We start from the raw sequence: 15,390 nt of genomic DNA on the forward strand, positions 1-15,390 counted from the left end.
CGCAGTCCTTACTCGGATTCCCTATCCTATCTCCATCTCAGGATGTAGATGGATGAGGGTCGGCGTTCTTTTGTTTCTCAACACCGATTTGCACAAGCATCAGCAAGCATTCCACAGGCGTTCGGGTAGGGAGTGTTGGTTAGAGGGGGGTGTTTCCTCTGCATCAGACACTCGCGACGGTGTCCAGGCTGGGTTGGTTTTGTATATTAGCGATGGTTGGTTTGCGAATGAGCGATGATGACACTCGGGCGGACGACGGACTCATGAACATATCACCGTCTGTCGAGCTTGGGTACCCCATACTTGATCTTATTATTACCGGCATTCCTAAAAGCGCATTCATCCACCAATCAACCTTGGCATAACAAGCTTTATTATAATTTATGGATGGTTCTGTAAAGAGAGTATAGATATATATGCCTATAATACTTGGACATTATAAGGCCAGGATGTGAAGGCGGTGAACGGGCATTCGGAGGAGGCCAAGAAAAATGATTAGAAAAAAAAAGCATGCGACAGTTGCCATGGTTTGCTCTGCTTTTTTCGGAGACTCACCCGATTCTTTGGTCACTTTTATTTGACAGAACGTCGTGGTTGTTCTTCGCGATCTTCATTCTCATAAACCACTTGTGTACGACTGGAATTTGGTGGCTCTGTCATGTTCTCGATATATCCTCGGTGAAACCCCACTCCACCCACCGGCCTCCCGAGTCCTTCTCCAGTTTTCTCGCCTGACCTCATCATCCTTCTTGGTCTTTTTTTTGGAGATCCCTGTAAGAACCCCAACCAACCTACTGGCGTTCTTGTTGCCTGATATAAGGTCAATAAAGTCTGAGACCCCTACTAAACAACTCCGTGGGCAGCAAATTCGCCAGATTCTGTGTGTTTAGGCGACTTTCGCTTCGTGTCCTCGTCGCCGCCATGTCCTTCCTCTCCTATCTCGCCTCGGGCATCAGTTCCTTCGTCGTCCTGACACTCTCCCTCTTCGCGCTCGGTCAAAAAGTTCCTCGCGCAGCCTTCGCTGCTCGGTGTCTCGCGTCGTACGCCTCTCTTCTCCTGTGTGCCACGTATGGCGTGATCGCGTCGATCGTCCTGCGCCTGGTGGGCTACGGACGGGTTTCACAATGGGCCGCCGCGCGCAGCTTCAAGTGGGTTATGCGGATTACCACTGGCGTGCAGTGCGAGATTGTGGAGGGCAAGGAGCATCTGACCACCCGTCCGGCCGTGTTCATCGGAAACCACCAGTCGGAGTTGGACGTGCTGGTGCTGGGATACATCTTCCCGCCCTACTGCAGTGTCACGGCCAAGAAGTCTCTCCGCAATATCCCTTTCCTCGGCTGGTTCATGTCTCTCTCGCGGACGGTCTTCATCGATCGCGCCAATCGCGAGACCGCTGTCAAGGCCTTCGACTCTGCTGCGGAAGAGATGCGCACCCAGCGCCAGAGCGTCTTTATCTTTGCCGAGGGTACGAGGAGCTACTCCGATCAGCCGGAGCTGCTGCCGTTCAAGAAGGGTGCTTTCCATCTCGCCGTCAAGGCCGGTGTGCCTGTTGTTCCGGTGGTTACGGAGAACTACTCCCACGTGTTGTCCCCTCGCAATATGAGATTCGAAGCCGGCACGATCAAGATCAAGGGTATGCTCTTCTATCGTCCCTACTTATATTGCGCGCATTAGACTAAACCGACTTCTAGTCCTTCCTCCCATCCCCACCGAGGGCTTGACCGCCGCCGACGTGGATAAACTCACCACGTCGACGCGGGAATCGATGCTCAAGACTTTGCTGGAGATGTCCAACGGCAACGCAGCCGAGGCTGATACGGCACGTGCCAATGGCACCTCCACGGCTGTGGAAATCTAATTGCACCCGTTGCAGTTTGATAAGAGGCAGCGGTTCGGATCGGCTAGCTACGTGCTTCTTTGACCGTTTCAAACCTCGCCTTACCCGGCTCCTACTCCTAACCGACCTGGGCTTGCCATGGTCACCGGCACGGAACAACATACATTTAACGACGCACAAGACACGCCACGATAGATTCAATCACCTACACTATCCCTTTACAAATACGCTCGATGTGCTTCGGCAAGCATATATATTTTATTTCCCCTGACAACTATAGATGGTTGCCCCCATCGACTGAACCACGGACCCGCACGACACCATCCCACGCGGGAGGATTTGTGTGAGTGTGAAAACACTCAACACATAATTGCTTGAACACTCTGTTAGCATGATTTTTGCGTTCTCTCAACAAACTCCTGTACCTGTCAACACCTAGCTAGAGTTTACACACTGGCGCGCCGTGCGTGCGGAAGATGGGAAAACCCCATAGACACGATCCATGATCCCTCGACTGCTTCCCCATTGGGGAAAACAGCTAGTTGGACACGAATCGATCGACGATAGACGATATCCTTTGTTTGTTTGTTTGTTTTGCTATGAAATGATTTCGGGAATGTAATACAATTCAGTCAACAAGTCAAAGTAATGTAGATAGATAGATAACAACCCTCTACTCCAAACATCGACACAACCCCCTCGCACAAGGCCCTACATCCCCCTCAATATCAACCGGCTTCAAACCCAACCACACATCCGGTTTCACCCCACCCGAAGAAGAACCAACACGCCCACCCCTAGCAGCAGTCGCAATGAGATAATCCTCTCCCAGCGCAACAACCTCAATCCTCACATCAGCCACCCTCTGCCCATAAAGCAACGTCCGCACCCCCGTATAAGGGACCCCGCACTCCAATGAGCTCGCTCCGCCTCCACCAGCCGCAGGAGGATCCGGCGCAACAACGTCCAGGAACTCCAGCTCGCGCAGCCAGGGTGCTAGTAGCGCCTCGCCTGTCATTTTGATGTATGCTTCTTTTAGGGCCCAGTAGGTGTAGAAGAGGCGGAAGGCGTAGGCGACTGCGTCGGACTCGGAGCGGCCTGGGGTTGGCGCCGCTGCGTTTTTGATGGTTTGGAGCTCGCGCTGGGAGAAGACTTCGGAGAAGATGTCGACGAATTCTTCGAGGGCGGGGCGCGTTTGTTGGGTGGTGTCGGTGCTGCGGCGTTCGTTGACGCAGGTTATGTCGATTCCGAGTTGGGGGGTGGATGGGGTGGGGGTTGTGGAGGGGTTTGGGGAGCTGGATGCTGTGGGGTTTGGGGAAGAGGCTGGGGTGGTTGTGCCTGCGAGAGCAATGAGGGATGCTTGGTGGCTGACGTTAAATTCGATGGTTGGGAGCCCCTTAGGGTTGTCGGTCGTTAGAGCGAGGGAGGGAATGAAGCATGGTCGGTGGTGTGGAGGTGGTGTCCTGCTGATGGTGATTTTGTCCCATGGGATGCGACAGGTGCGGTGGATGAAGAGGTATTTGAGGAGGTAGGAGGCGAGGGACATGTGTTTGTCCTTTAGGTGGTAGTATTTCTTGACTGTTTCTTGGTCGCTGGGTTGCAGCGTGTCGAGTAACGGTAGGGTGGTCGTACTCGCTGTCAATGGTCGGGTGTCAATGTACCATCGTAGCAGCGATTGTGAGTCGCTTTCTGATCCCATTGTTGCTGGATATATGGTGTTGATAGGTCAAAAGGCGTGTCTATAGAGGAGTGGCTGTTGTTTGTTGGTAAAATCACTGCTGAAAAAGGGATCACTGCTGTCATAAGAACATGCTTATCATGAGAATTGACTCGCTTATTGTTGAGAATTGTCTATAGCAGCCACGGTGTTGCTGACGGTGTTGATCTGATCGATCACTGCAATTGTCAACATTTATTTCCATGTCAGCCTGGTTGCCTCATCAGGCAAGCCTTATCGGTCAGCAACGCGGGGCAGCACGTGCTGATAGTGGCGGGTTGCTTATATAATGATTTCGAGAGTATCTATAAGGATGGCGATCGGCTGTTGTGACTCAGTTGAAAGAAGTTGTATCATGAGGCAATGAGCAAAATCACTGTCGGCGTTCTGGCCTTACAAGGCGCATTCTACGAACATGTCCAATTATTGAAAAAGGCTACCGCCGATCTAGCCCCCGAGGCAGGCAGCCCCGCGTCGCAATGGGAGGTTATTGAAGTGCGCACGCCGCAAGAGCTTGAGCGTTGCGATGCGCTGGTTCTTCCTGGGGGCGAAAGCACTACCATGTCCCTTGTCGCTGCCCGGTCGAACATACTGGAGCCGTTGCGGGACTTTGTCAAGTAGGTTTCCTGTTCTCCGGTGTTGTGATGTTCTTTTTCGGTCTGACCGTCTCTTTCCCGTGTAGGGTCCACCGCAAGCCGGCTTGGGGTACATGCGCCGGTCTAATTCTGCTCGCCGAATCGGCCAACCGGACGAAGAAAGGAGGCCAGGATTTGATTGGGGGTCTTGATGTGCGGGTCAATAGGAACCATTTCGGTCGACAGGCCGAGAGCTTCCAGGCGCCGTTGGATCTACCGTTCCTCGGCGCTGCTGGACAGTCGGACCCGTTCCCCGCCGTCTTCATCAGAGCTCCCGTTGTGGAGAAGATTCTGCCACACCAGAAAGGTGTCCAGGTTGATGAGTTGCAGAAGGATGATACCGTGGTCGCGCCGGCGAAGAGCCCCGAGGGCCACGCTGCGCAGGATGCAATGGCAGACGATGTGGAAGTACTGGCGACGCTACCTGGAAGGGCTGCCAAACTGGCGAGTGAGGGAAGAAACATCGATGCAGACCGTGAAACTGGTGATATCATTGCTGTCCAGCAGGGGAATGTCTTTGGGACGAGCTTCCACCCCGAGTTGACCAACGATGCTAGAATACATGCTTGGTGGTTGCGGCAGGTTCAGAGTTCGCTGCATAGGAGACGTGAGATAGAACAGAACTAAATTTGCTCATTTAGAGATGAACCTAGAAATCCTTTTGTTCGTTTTTGTCTTCCTATCGTTGAATGATGGATACTAGATATTAAACATGAAATTCCATCTGGTGACGTACATGCTCACCCAATATAATTTGTACAAACGCCATACATGCGCCAATCCAAGTCTTTCTTGTTTCCTCCCGCTTGAATCACTTACCGGCACCGTACTCTTCCTCTTCACGCTCTCGTTGCGCGTCATATGCTCGTCCGTAACCACCACGACCCGGGTCATACTCCTCTCGGTACTCATCGCGAACCTGTCCACCGGATTTACCCCGACTGGTGCTGGTCAGAACTAGCCGTAAGGAAAGGATGCGATATAAAGGAAGACATACCCGTATTGTCGGCCCTCCTCGAACCCGGGGTCGAGATCTGTTCGGATGATTCTCTCATCCAATTTGGTTCCCCCGATGTATTTCAAGCAGTCCAAAGCATCCTGATGGGTGTAGTACTCGACGAAACAAAACCCGCAGGGGGTCTTGTTGAACCGATCCAGACCCATCACCAGGCGTTTGATCTCACCGCATCTAAATTTAACCGTCAGTTCGCTTTTCGGTATGGGAGTGGTAGGCGTGTTTCTGACTTCGAGAAGAGTTCGTGGATTTGTTCTTCTGTGGTGTAAAAGGAGCTATCCGAGGGTCAGCAGAAGCTCGAGGTGACAAATTCGAAGGCATGGATATCGCACAGGTTGCCGACGTAGAGCGTGGTCGCATTCCTCAATGGATCCGGTGCTTCTTCTTTCGGTGGTTCCTCGTCTTGGCTGTACTTGCGTCGTTTGTTCTACACATTGAAGCTCTATTAGTTTCGTCTACCTCAAACCAAACGCCAGAGGTGAAAGTACCTTGCTAATGTAGTAGGCACTGGGTCGATCTAATCTATCGACGGTGTTCCGTTCTGAAATGGCCATTTTCGTGTGCTGCCCTCTGATTCTGCAGGAGGGTGTGTGTAGATGAACGAGGGAGATCAAAAATGGAAGCGTAGACAAAGTAGCTGACGCAGGAGCTGGTGCTGGGAAAGGGAACTTGCGCCGGTCTTGGCACGCCGCCTCCGTTGCTCAAGCAGCAAACTAAAAGGTTTCCCGCCCGAGCATTAAATAATGGTTTCCTTTCTTTCTACCCACCCCTCTCGTTCTTCCTCGACCTCTTACCCTTCGGTCGCAATAATCGGTCGAATACAGCGCATGGGAGTCTGACCTAGTCAAGACAACCCGTACCCGATAATGCCGAAGGTGATCAGCTACACGCCTCCCTGGCTATCGCGCCCTTCTCCCGGCGCTTCCCTCTTCTCGAGCACGGCTTCGAAGGGCCTCGACAAATCTTCGCAAAGCTTACGCCAAAATGACGACTATACTGGCCCGACACGGGTTCTCGCACAGAGGGGGAATGAGGTGTTTACGGTGGTAGACAACCAGATCCGTTGGTCCAGCCTCACGCGGTTGAAAGACGAATGGCAGCAGGAGAAGAGGTCGGCCAACGGCTCTGCAGGCCAGAATGGACCCAATACGCAGGATGGAAGCTATAGGGTATGGAAGGTTTATGGCGCAACCTGTATCGTTGGTAACTCACCTGGCTGACGCTCTATTTGTTTAGGTTTTGGTTGTCCCGGTGTACGAGCGAATTCGTCAACTCATTCCCTCTCCGAACGGCGCATTTCTGGCCATTGTCGCGGACCATACGGTCTTCATCGCGGTTCTTCCTGACTCTTCGCACTTATCGACGACCGACCAGTCTCCCATCCGAATCAAAACCTACCAGCTGGGCCCTACAACGCATGTAATTCCCGAATCCCCGGTGATGTCGGCATTGTGGCATCCTCTTGGAATACACACCAACCTCGCTGGATGTTTTGTCACCGTGACCGCAGATGCTGCGGTGCGAGTTTGGGAGCTGGATCGCAATAATCATTGGTCTTTTGACCGTCCTACCTTGGCCATCGATCTGCGGAAGCTAGTGGATGGCACGTCGTCGGATCAGGACTTTACGCCCTCGGGCTTTGGAAAGAGCAAGGGATTTTCCGCGGACTTTGTCGACATGGAAGTTGCATCTGCTTGCTTTGGGGGTACGGGTAGCGGGAAAGAGGATGCCTGGGCACCCATGACCTTATGGGTGGCCATGCGACCTGGCGATCTTTACGTCCTATCACCGTTGCTGCCTTCGAAGTGGCGCGCCCCCGCCACTACCATCCCTTCGCTTTCTGCGGCTATCATCCCAAAACTGGCAGCTTTGCAGGAGGATCCCGTTGATATGGAAGACCAGTTGACCGCATGTCGCCAACAATACGATTGGTTAGCTGAGATCGACAACCAGGAGCCCCTGTTGGTTGATCTTGACGCGGACTCCGGGTCGGAAATCTTGACCCGTCCCGCTAATCCAAGTGCCATCCCCAGATTGCAGGGACCTTTCCGGGTGGACACTGGTGATGAGCTCGATGATTTGGATCTTTGTGATATCGTCGTGGTCGCTTCCAAGATCGATACCGATGCTCTCATGATGGGCGAGGAAGATGAACTTATCCTGGAGGATAATGGGGAAGACAAGCTGTCGGCCACTGTTATTTGCCTCTCGGCCGGCAGCGGCAGGGTCCATGTCTGCCTCGAGCTCGATGGAGTTGAAGGCCAATGGCTACCTAAGGCGAAGAAGAATGCATTTAGGACCCCGGTGTCGGAACCTTCTGATCTCGTCTTGGTCGAGTCGCTGGACACTCTGAAGGGAGAGCACACGTCATTGAACAATTGGCCAACATTCACCAAGGATGTCTTTTCGCCCTACAGCTTTTTTGTCACGAACTTCGATAATGTCACTTCCATCTCGCTGTCTTCGTGGGTGCAACGACTTGAAGCCGAGCTCCAGGCAGACGACCCTGCCGGCTCTGGATTCCGCCTGGAAGTGCTCTGCGAAGGCTCGGTCTCTATCCGTGAGCGGCTGATCCAAATGGACGAGGGGGCCGCTGTGTCGCAAGAGCAGCCACTCAACTTGTCATCTTGTCTGGTCTATTATGATTACGATATTGGCTATCTACTGTTGACCTCCCACGCCAGCCATCCATATGCTGCTATCATGGATTCGCCGGAGATCACATTCCCGGAAATGGCCAACTTACGGATCGACTCCGATTCCCACGAACTTGGCTCCGCGATGCCTCCGCCGCGAAGACCTCCTTATCAGGTTCCTTCCATTTTCTATGCAGACTCGCCGCTAGAATTCTTTGTCGACAAGCACGTCCCACATCGTCAGCGCCAAAGTCTTAGGGAGCAAGTTCGCTTGTCTCCGGCAACACTGGATCTGGTCGCAGCAGCACATCGGACATTGTCCTCTCACACCAACGCCCTTGAAAGGGCTGCCTCCGATCTGTTCCGTCGCTGTGAGCGGCTGCAAGGGGAACTGCAAGATCAACTCAAGCAGCTCTCCGACGTAGCCGAGCGGATCAGGTACGTGTCCAGTGAGGTTGGTGAGGACGGTGAGCGCAAAGAAGGATCCAGAAGCGGTGAGGCCTTGGAGAACAGACTGCAAGGTGCGAAGGACAGACAAACTCAACTTGTCCAGCGATATGAGAAATTACGGAACAAGGTCCTGAAGTCGGGCGGGCGCCCACTTAGTGAGAGAGAGAAATCTTGGGCATCTGAGGTGGACATGCTCTCCGGATCATTCGAGAATCCCAAGCAGGATAGCCAGGAGAATATTCAGCAATTATCCCAGCGTCTGGATGCGGTACGTCACACTTTTTCTGATGAAATATGCAACAACACTAACCTCTACTTTTTAGGCCAAGGAAATTGCATCAGAACTCCTGTCCGAGGCGAAATCTGTTGCAGTGAAGTCCCCTGTGCCCGCTGAACCCGGCAGCCCCGCGTCTCCATCGAGCGCACAGCCAAGAGTACCTCACAGACTTCAACGCGCGAGGATCGCAGATGCGATGAAGATGGTTGAACGAGAGTAAGTTTGAATCCTAGCGTTGGGTTCTCACAGGATAGTAACTAAACTAACCTTCAAACACAGGTCTGCCGTCATCGACGCAATCACATCACGTCTGGACCGACTTACCACAAGTTTATAAGCATGAATCTGCTCGGTTTGCAATGTAGAAGCCATGTCATTGAATGCCAAGTATACGAACAGGTGAAAAAGTGGGTTACTACTTTGATATCGGACTGGAGAAATACTTGATCATGGAGTTGTCTTCAACGCGCATTTAATTTAGAGATGCATCGATACCAATCTTACTTTTTTCATTGAAGATACAAAACTGCCAAAGTACCTTACAATAGATCAAAAAACAACATATTCTTCCATGCACTTCACCTTCCACTTCATACATCAGTACATCCACTCCTCATCCTCAGGATATGTCCTTCCCCTCCTCGGAAATCCCTCTCCCCTCCGCCGCCTAACCGGACGCGGCCCCTTAGTTAAATCACAGCGCTCAGGCAAGAGGGAAAACCACTTTCCATCTACGTCCTCCTTAAAATTTGGTGGTGTCTGTGCCGTGTCCGTGTTCTGTCCATCATGCCCCCCGAATTTTCGCCCAACTCTGCCTCAACCTGCCCGATAGTTTGGGTATTCGGCTGATCCACCTCCACCTCCCCAACCTGCTCTCCGTCTAAACGCTGCACAATGTCTGTTCGTCTAGAGATCACGTCTTTCCTACCTTGGCATTCTTCGCATAAGTCCAGGTACTCTCTCCGCTCAGCGGTCGCGCCTTCGTCGCAGTCGGGCGCCTTGTCGCAGAGTTCTTTGAGGCCTTCTTCCATGCAGCCGCATGGGTATGTGCCGATCCAGCAAAGACACATTATAGCTGCGGTTGTGTGGAAGTTACGTTTGGGTTCTTGGTGGTTTCTCGTAGATGCAAGGTGGAATATGAGACTAGGGGGTGGATAGGGTTAGGGGAGATGTTTTGAATATAGGCCATGGTGTCTCTCTTACCCTTTTATCTAGGCTACTTTCTACGTTTTTATATAGTGCTTGAACCAAAGGTTCAATCCATGTTAATTGGATTACCTTAGATACGTAGTGAGCTTTGTTTATTGTACAATGATGCTTGTCTGTGGTGGATTCACGGATGGTACAAGGAGTAGCCCGGCAATGTTGTCTTTGTGTCTTGCTTTTATATCGACAAATTGCCTTATCAGTCCTGAACAAGATAAACTACAACGAACGCATCTGTAAACTTTCCACGCGTCAAAGCTTTATTCCAACTCATGGCCCTCCAGACCTTGTAAAGGACATGTAGCTAAGCTGACCAAGTCGTGCGTATTGGCTTTCAGTATGTCTTTGTATAGAGATGTGACTTATTTTACGATAAAACAGGAAATACACAATATAAGGATCACGATTCTTTGTACTTGTGGCAATATCAGTATCAGATATGTGAGTTCAACGGTGACAGATGCTAGGGCTATCGAATCACGTGGTAAAAGCGGGAATGTAGCATAATTTGACCGGAGGATGCATGACCATCCTGTATTTGCCAGGGTCAAATGGCGGGTGGGTTTGGTTGATTGATTATGGAGAGGTGCATGGTGTGCGTATTTTACTTAGAGGTGTTGCAGCACTTTGCTTCGTGGTCGCCTAGGAGCGAATCCCACGTTCTGTATATAATATAGAACCTTGAAGTATATACTATAGCTATCGTGGACTAAAAGTTCTTAGATTACACGCACCAGGAATCTAATAAATCATTTTCATTATGTACTTCAAAGTAATACCCAGTATGTGCAATCCTAGGAAAGATGGCAAATGAACCAGTATTCGCAGAATCAAACACCATTTCCCAAGCTCCTTGCTCCCAGCATTGTGCATTTGCCTTCATATCAAGTTTCCAACCCAACCAGACGCTCCATTCAGAGGACTAACCCTCGAGAAGTCCGCACCAGAAACCCTAGTCATGAATCGTAAACCCATCAACCCATTCCTCGTCTAAACAAACGACCCATAACGCACTCGATCCTCCTCCAGCGGACGCCACGCAGCAGCCCAAAACTCCTCCAGCAAAGCCCCAGGATACTCAACCCGCCTCCTAATCGCCCTGCAAACCTCACCCACAATAACCTCCCACTTCGGCAAAACCAATCGATAAACATCATCCTCCCACTTCGACATCTCCCCCAAAAACGCCTTCTGCCACCACCGCTTCCACTCCTGCTGATCCATCTCGCTGAGCCCAGACCTCGCCACAGCACGGTCCACAGCCCTCACAGACTCCCTCCACAGGCAGTACGGCCCCCTGATGAAGTCCGCAAACGTGCGGTTGTACCTGCGGACGAACTCCTCGTAGACGCGCCGGTCGGGGTACAGGGCGAGGATCTCGGCGGGGATTTTCGCGGACGGCGCGAGCGTCGGGTTGCGCGGTTTGTGGTCCTCTTTCCAGAACATGATGCGGTCCATGGAGGTGCCGTGGTCTCGGTATTTCTTGCGGTCGGTTGTGGAGCACATCACGGTGTAGCGGTGCGCGTAGCACTGTTCGATGCGCTTCAGCATGCGGAAGGCACGCGAGGCGACGTGGCGGCAGTGGTTGAATGCTGCGGCTGGTTCGCCGGTTATGACGGTGCGGAGGTGGATGGGGATGGCGAGCTTGGTGCTGTCGAAGATGTAGGTTTTGCCTATTGCCATGGTTGGGGTTGGTTTTGAGGTTGGACTTTGAGATTGGGTTTTGAGGTTGGGAGGTTAGGTGAGTGTGGATAGATGTGTATCATAAAGATGGACAGGGGATTGTAAACATGCTCAGAATGCATTCAAAGGACAGTGTCTGCCATGCTTTCAAAAGAGCGTCTTGGTAGATAAACACGAAGGGAATTGCCTCCAAGTGAATGAATAAGTAGGAGACATGAAGCTCATGATTAACAAAGAGGGGGAAAGGCTTGCAGTGAATAGTCTGGGGCATTTTACCTTTATACCATTTCACTGTAAGGATTATATGTACCATGATTTGATTTAACTGACTGGTTTGTTTATCACTGGCTCATGTGCTGGGCAGACCTTGCTGAGACCGGACTGCTTCATATAGCAACTGGCGCAACTTATTGGGGTGGGACCGGTGTTAGAATCACCAGCTTGTCAGTCAGTCACTGTCGTTGCCCCAGACCTTCATATGAACAAGACAGAACCATGGATTTAGGGAGCAGGTCAAGGGAAATGCTATGTGGTAGAGATGATTTTATTCTTATGTCCTGACTTCAAATACACCAACTACATGTATCTGTATTGCGTTTATTGGACACTGCACACATACCATATTATTAGTAGATGCCAACATCAAAAGATAAGGATGTCAAACTTACCGCTCAATCAAATGAACCCCCGACGCAGTATCAACAATCCCGCTCACCTGACCCGGCTGCAGCGCAAACGCCGCATCCTCGAATTCCTTCTGCATTTCACCACGTCCGAAGAAACCACTACATAAACCGTTAATGACCTGCGTGGGAAGGAAAATCTTGCCAGAAGACATGAAGAAAGACATACAGATCACCGTGCTTCCGAGCACTGCTGCAATCCGACTCTGACATGGCAATGTCTCCCAGAGTAACTTCACCCGACTGGATGCGCTCCTCGTGGCCCTGAAGGATCTCGATGGCTTCCTCCTTGGACCGAGTGATGTTGGCCTCCCTCCAGCTGCTGGGTCGTCGGCTATCCTTATGCTTGACCAGAAGGTGACTGCACCGAATTTTTCCCTCGCCCTGGTTCGGTCCGTCCGGACGGCCGGCGGGGCCGCTGTGGTATTTCGCCATGTAGACCTTGAGGGTCTCGGTGTCGGTTCCGGACGGAGGCTCCCAGCGGGACTCTTTCGTCGAGGGATTGAAGTAGTAAGGGAGGTTCTTGGAGTTGGAGTGTCGCACCTCCCAGCCCGATGGAAGACCTGTTTCAGACTAGATTTGGAAACACGTTGAACAAGGTTAGAATTCTGGGGGAGGGGTATGTTTGAAGGCTTTGTGGGTACTTACCATGATGACGGATTGTGTGCAAGAAGAAACTGAGATTAGGTACGAGAAAGGCAAATTTCCGCAATATAAAGATATTACGGTTAGATGTCAGATACAATTGTTCGCGGCAGGATATATAACAGCTCAGTTTCCATGCATGCAAGTTGGGATCACGGACCTCACTTGGTCAACTGCGGGGAATTGAAGATCCCATGGCAAACACTGCAAACATGATCAACACGACAAACAAGCTAAGCTGTTCATACAAGATGCCGTATTGATCTTTATTTAATATTTACATCTAATAAGAGGGTGCATACTAGAGAGATGTGAAGGTTTTCTATATCTCATGGATTGAGACTCGTATTTCTTTCCGCCCTACCCCGTGCACTGACAATCATCACATTCTATTCCTCAACCAACAATCATCACCTCTCATATCCCACATACAAATCCAAAGTTGAACGTGGAAAAAACGCCAGATACACTATGTTGCAGACTGTTCTAGCATCTCACTCTCCAACAACACATTCGTGGGCCCAACATAGTCTCGCTGGCGCCAGAACCAAAACGCCGCAATGAAGGCGGTCAATCCTCCCGTGATCAGGCACGTATAGTTCATCGAATTGGCGTCAACGGGGACAGAAGATGGGAAGCAGAAGATGACGATGAAGATCACGGTATATGCGCAAGCGATTCCATTGACAACGTATCCCAGCGCGCCACGCATCCAGAACCAGCCGCGGGGCGTGTTTGACCTACCGCTGAGCAGATGCGGCATCACGGCAGCAAGGTACGAGAGGGTAGTCAGGACGACGTAGCTGCCGACGAAGGCACCGAAGGCAGTATCGTTGCCGACGTATATGCATCCGAGAAGAGTGCAGACCATGCCGCATACGAGGGTCGATATCATCGGATTCCGGTGGCGGGTGTGGACACGACGAATGACTTGGCTGAACGGGGTGGCGTTGTCGCGAGCCAGAGTCCATAGTGTGCGGCCACAAATCAGATAGCACCCGATGACAACGCCAAATGTAGGAATTATGGAGACAATGAGGAGACTGAGAGCGCCGCCGCGGGTGCCGGTTGTTTGACGGTATATCTCGGCCAAGGGAGAGGGGAGGGGTGAAGCTAGAACCTGGTCTAGGTCGCTGATGCCATAGAGGATAACGATGGCATAGCAGAGCGCAGTGGTGAAGCCTATAATGTATTGGATCAGGGTGCCCAGTGGGACGTTGCGGCTAGGATAAAGCACCTCTTCAGCAATATGCGAAGTGACATCCGGGGCGCCGACGGCGAAAGCACCGTTCAGCATCCCGAGACAGAAGACGAATCCATCGCTGCTGTAGCCAACATGGTTCTGCCACTTACTCCACACGAAGTCGTTGTCTGCATACGGTTGACCATTGACGTATGGCATCACTGCGCACACAACGACCGTCACCAGGAATCCCCCGACTACCACGCATCCGGACAATGTCTCGATTTTCGGCAGCACGCGGTGGCCCAGTGCCACTGTCAGACAGCAAAACCATGAGCATATGGTGTACGTGACGAATATGTGCCATCTCTCGATGTGGAAGCCCGGGTGAAACAATGCATATGCCGACATGGACTGCGTGCTGATGATCTGTGTCATTGATGCTGCTCCAAAGATCCATGCGAGGAAATTCCACCATCCGGCGAACCAGCCGCACGGTCGCCCATATCGTCCTGCTGTTATTGACGCCCAGTGGTACACTGATTTCTACTTGTCTTAGTATCCATATGCTTGATTTGTACAGGGTATAATAAGACCAACCTCCACCCGACGAGGGCATGGATGAAGCCAGTTCGGCAAGTGAGGCAGCAATAAACCAGTAGAAAAAGGAACTTGCTATCCTGTATCATCACAACGAGGAAGTTGTCAGCATCTGGAGTTGTCTACCGTGGGATTCGCATCGCATACAGCTCATAGATTACGCCAGGAGGTCCTCCATTAAAGATGGCTGTTATCTGGAAAAGAAATCAGATTTAGCCATCACCGTTGCAAATGGAAATGTTCACATACATGGCATACAAAGCAGTATACACACTATATCGGCAAATTAACTTACGAGACTGCCCCCAAATGGTACCCAGGTACTGCCGCTGGCCAGCGCCAATCCACAAACGTGGAGCAAGCCAAATCTGCGGTGGAGCTGCTGTCGATACTCCGTGATATCCGTCTGGCCCTCTGGCGCCTGGCTGGAGGGTGAATCGAGTGCTGCCGGAGAGTCGGGTCTTGACTTGGACTCGTACGCTTCCTGCATTTTGTCCATGTGAAAATTTTATGACTATTGATGAAAGGAGAAAGAAGAGATAGTCTTGGTTTTGACTTGCTCCAATCTCTACCCTGTCATTAACAAGGAGACACCGCGCTTTATCTTATGCAGAGAGACAGGTCTTTCCAGCGAGTCTAGAGCTACACATTGCCCTCATCGCAGCAGCCGAATTTCCGCCGATAGAAGGATAATGCTTCCATGTCGTACACCGTTGCGCAAGGGCGCACACTGAGCCATCAGGGTGTGCATGCTGTCCGATATAACAGTGCTCCACAGACGAATGCTTGTCCTCTTTAGCCTTCGAAGTCTCCGTCTTCCACA

General features: G+C 51.5%; 8 protein-coding genes across 8 annotated transcripts; 3 read left to right on the plus strand and 5 right to left on the minus strand.

The window, feature by feature from the left end:
- Window positions 1-921: 921 nt before the first annotated feature.
- P168DRAFT_320303 (1-acylglycerol-3-phosphate O-acyltransferase SLC1) lies at window positions 922-1,858 on the plus strand (the record flags this gene model as incomplete). The annotated part of the gene is made up of 2 exons (XM_024840354.1): window positions 922-1,633; window positions 1,692-1,858. The coding sequence occupies 2 exons, from the start codon at window positions 922-924 to the stop codon at window positions 1,856-1,858; spliced, it is 879 nt and encodes a 292-aa protein (XP_024691352.1).
- Window positions 1,859-2,510: 652 nt separating this feature from the next.
- P168DRAFT_272258 (4'-phosphopantetheinyl transferase family protein) lies at window positions 2,511-3,719 on the minus strand (the record flags this gene model as incomplete). Its single annotated transcript, XM_024835309.1, has 1 exon — window positions 2,511-3,719. The coding sequence occupies exon 1, from the start codon at window positions 3,534-3,536 to the stop codon at window positions 2,511-2,513; it is 1,026 nt and encodes a 341-aa protein (XP_024691353.1). The 5' UTR covers window positions 3,537-3,719.
- Window positions 3,720-3,912: 193 nt separating this feature from the next.
- On the plus strand, window positions 3,913-4,842 carry P168DRAFT_256424 (pyridoxal 5'-phosphate synthase subunit PdxT). The gene is made up of 2 exons (XM_024834515.1): window positions 3,913-4,171; window positions 4,237-4,842. The coding sequence occupies exons 1-2, from the start codon at window positions 3,918-3,920 to the stop codon at window positions 4,814-4,816; spliced, it is 834 nt and encodes a 277-aa protein (XP_024691354.1). The 5' UTR covers window positions 3,913-3,917; the 3' UTR covers window positions 4,817-4,842.
- A 10-nt stretch (window positions 4,843-4,852) lies between these two features.
- On the minus strand, window positions 4,853-5,820 carry P168DRAFT_328760 (nuclear cap-binding protein subunit CBC2). Its single transcript, XM_024841384.1, has 5 exons — window positions 5,693-5,820; window positions 5,537-5,631; window positions 5,435-5,479; window positions 5,187-5,378; window positions 4,853-5,130 (listed from the first exon to the last, which is right to left on the minus strand). Exons 1-5 carry the CDS (start codon window positions 5,756-5,758, stop codon window positions 5,001-5,003), a joined length of 528 nt encoding a protein of 175 aa, XP_024691355.1. The 5' UTR covers window positions 5,759-5,820; the 3' UTR covers window positions 4,853-5,000.
- A 160-nt stretch (window positions 5,821-5,980) lies between these two features.
- On the plus strand, window positions 5,981-9,094 carry P168DRAFT_272264 (uncharacterized protein). Its single transcript, XM_024835310.1, has 4 exons — window positions 5,981-6,373; window positions 6,441-8,558; window positions 8,614-8,783; window positions 8,847-9,094. The coding sequence occupies exons 1-4, from the start codon at window positions 6,071-6,073 to the stop codon at window positions 8,902-8,904; spliced, it is 2,649 nt and encodes an 882-aa protein (XP_024691356.1). The 5' UTR covers window positions 5,981-6,070; the 3' UTR covers window positions 8,905-9,094.
- Window positions 9,095-10,763: 1,669 nt separating this feature from the next.
- On the minus strand, window positions 10,764-11,456 carry P168DRAFT_320308 (uncharacterized protein; the record flags this gene model as incomplete). The annotated part of the gene is made up of 1 exon (XM_024840355.1): window positions 10,764-11,456. The coding sequence occupies one exon, from the start codon at window positions 11,454-11,456 to the stop codon at window positions 10,764-10,766; it is 693 nt and encodes a 230-aa protein (XP_024691357.1).
- Window positions 11,457-11,874: 418 nt separating this feature from the next.
- Window positions 11,875-12,920, minus strand: pin1 (peptidylprolyl isomerase ESS1). The gene is made up of 4 exons (XM_024835311.1): window positions 12,788-12,920; window positions 12,309-12,712; window positions 12,125-12,241; window positions 11,875-12,063 (listed from the first exon to the last, which is right to left on the minus strand). Exons 1-4 carry the CDS (start codon window positions 12,788-12,790, stop codon window positions 12,054-12,056), a joined length of 534 nt encoding a protein of 177 aa, XP_024691358.1. The 5' UTR covers window positions 12,791-12,920; the 3' UTR covers window positions 11,875-12,053.
- A 314-nt stretch (window positions 12,921-13,234) lies between these two features.
- On the minus strand, window positions 13,235-15,057 carry P168DRAFT_272270 (amino acid transporter; the record flags this gene model as incomplete). The annotated part of the gene is made up of 4 exons (XM_024835312.1): window positions 13,235-14,506; window positions 14,568-14,647; window positions 14,715-14,761; window positions 14,863-15,057. 4 exons carry the CDS (start codon window positions 15,055-15,057, stop codon window positions 13,254-13,256), a joined length of 1,575 nt encoding a protein of 524 aa, XP_024691359.1. The 3' UTR covers window positions 13,235-13,253.
- Window positions 15,058-15,390: the final 333 nt, after the last annotated feature.

This window comes from Aspergillus campestris (assembly GCF_002847485.1).
Source record: "Aspergillus campestris IBT 28561 chromosome Unknown P168scaffold_9, whole genome shotgun sequence".
Lineage (NCBI taxonomy): Eukaryota > Fungi > Ascomycota > Eurotiomycetes > Eurotiales > Aspergillaceae > Aspergillus > Aspergillus campestris.

Coding starts and splice junctions, on each gene's coding strand:
- P168DRAFT_328760 (XM_024841384.1), bottom strand. CDS start 5,758: ATGGCCATTTCAGAACGGAACACCGTCGATAGATTAGATCGACCCAGT. Junction 5,480..5,536: donor ACGCTCTACGTCGGCAACCT/GTGCGATATCCA, acceptor ACCCTCGGATAG/CTCCTTTTACACCACAGAAG. Junction 5,379..5,434: donor ATCCACGAACTCTTCTCGAA/GTCAGAAACACG, acceptor GGTTAAATTTAG/ATGCGGTGAGATCAAACGCC.
- P168DRAFT_256424 (XM_024834515.1), top strand. CDS start 3,918: ATGAGCAAAATCACTGTCGGCGTTCTGGCCTTACAAGGCGCATTCTAC. Junction 4,172..4,236: donor CCGTTGCGGGACTTTGTCAA/GTAGGTTTCCTG, acceptor TTTCCCGTGTAG/GGTCCACCGCAAGCCGGCTT.
- P168DRAFT_272264 (XM_024835310.1), top strand. CDS start 6,071: ATGCCGAAGGTGATCAGCTACACGCCTCCCTGGCTATCGCGCCCTTCT. Junction 6,374..6,440: donor CGCAGGATGGAAGCTATAGG/GTATGGAAGGTT, acceptor CTATTTGTTTAG/GTTTTGGTTGTCCCGGTGTA. Junction 8,784..8,846: donor ATGAAGATGGTTGAACGAGA/GTAAGTTTGAAT, acceptor CTTCAAACACAG/GTCTGCCGTCATCGACGCAA.
- pin1 (XM_024835311.1), bottom strand. Junction 12,242..12,308: donor GCTCGGAAGCACGGTGATCT/GTATGTCTTTCT, acceptor CGGTTTATGTAG/TGGTTTCTTCGGACGTGGTG.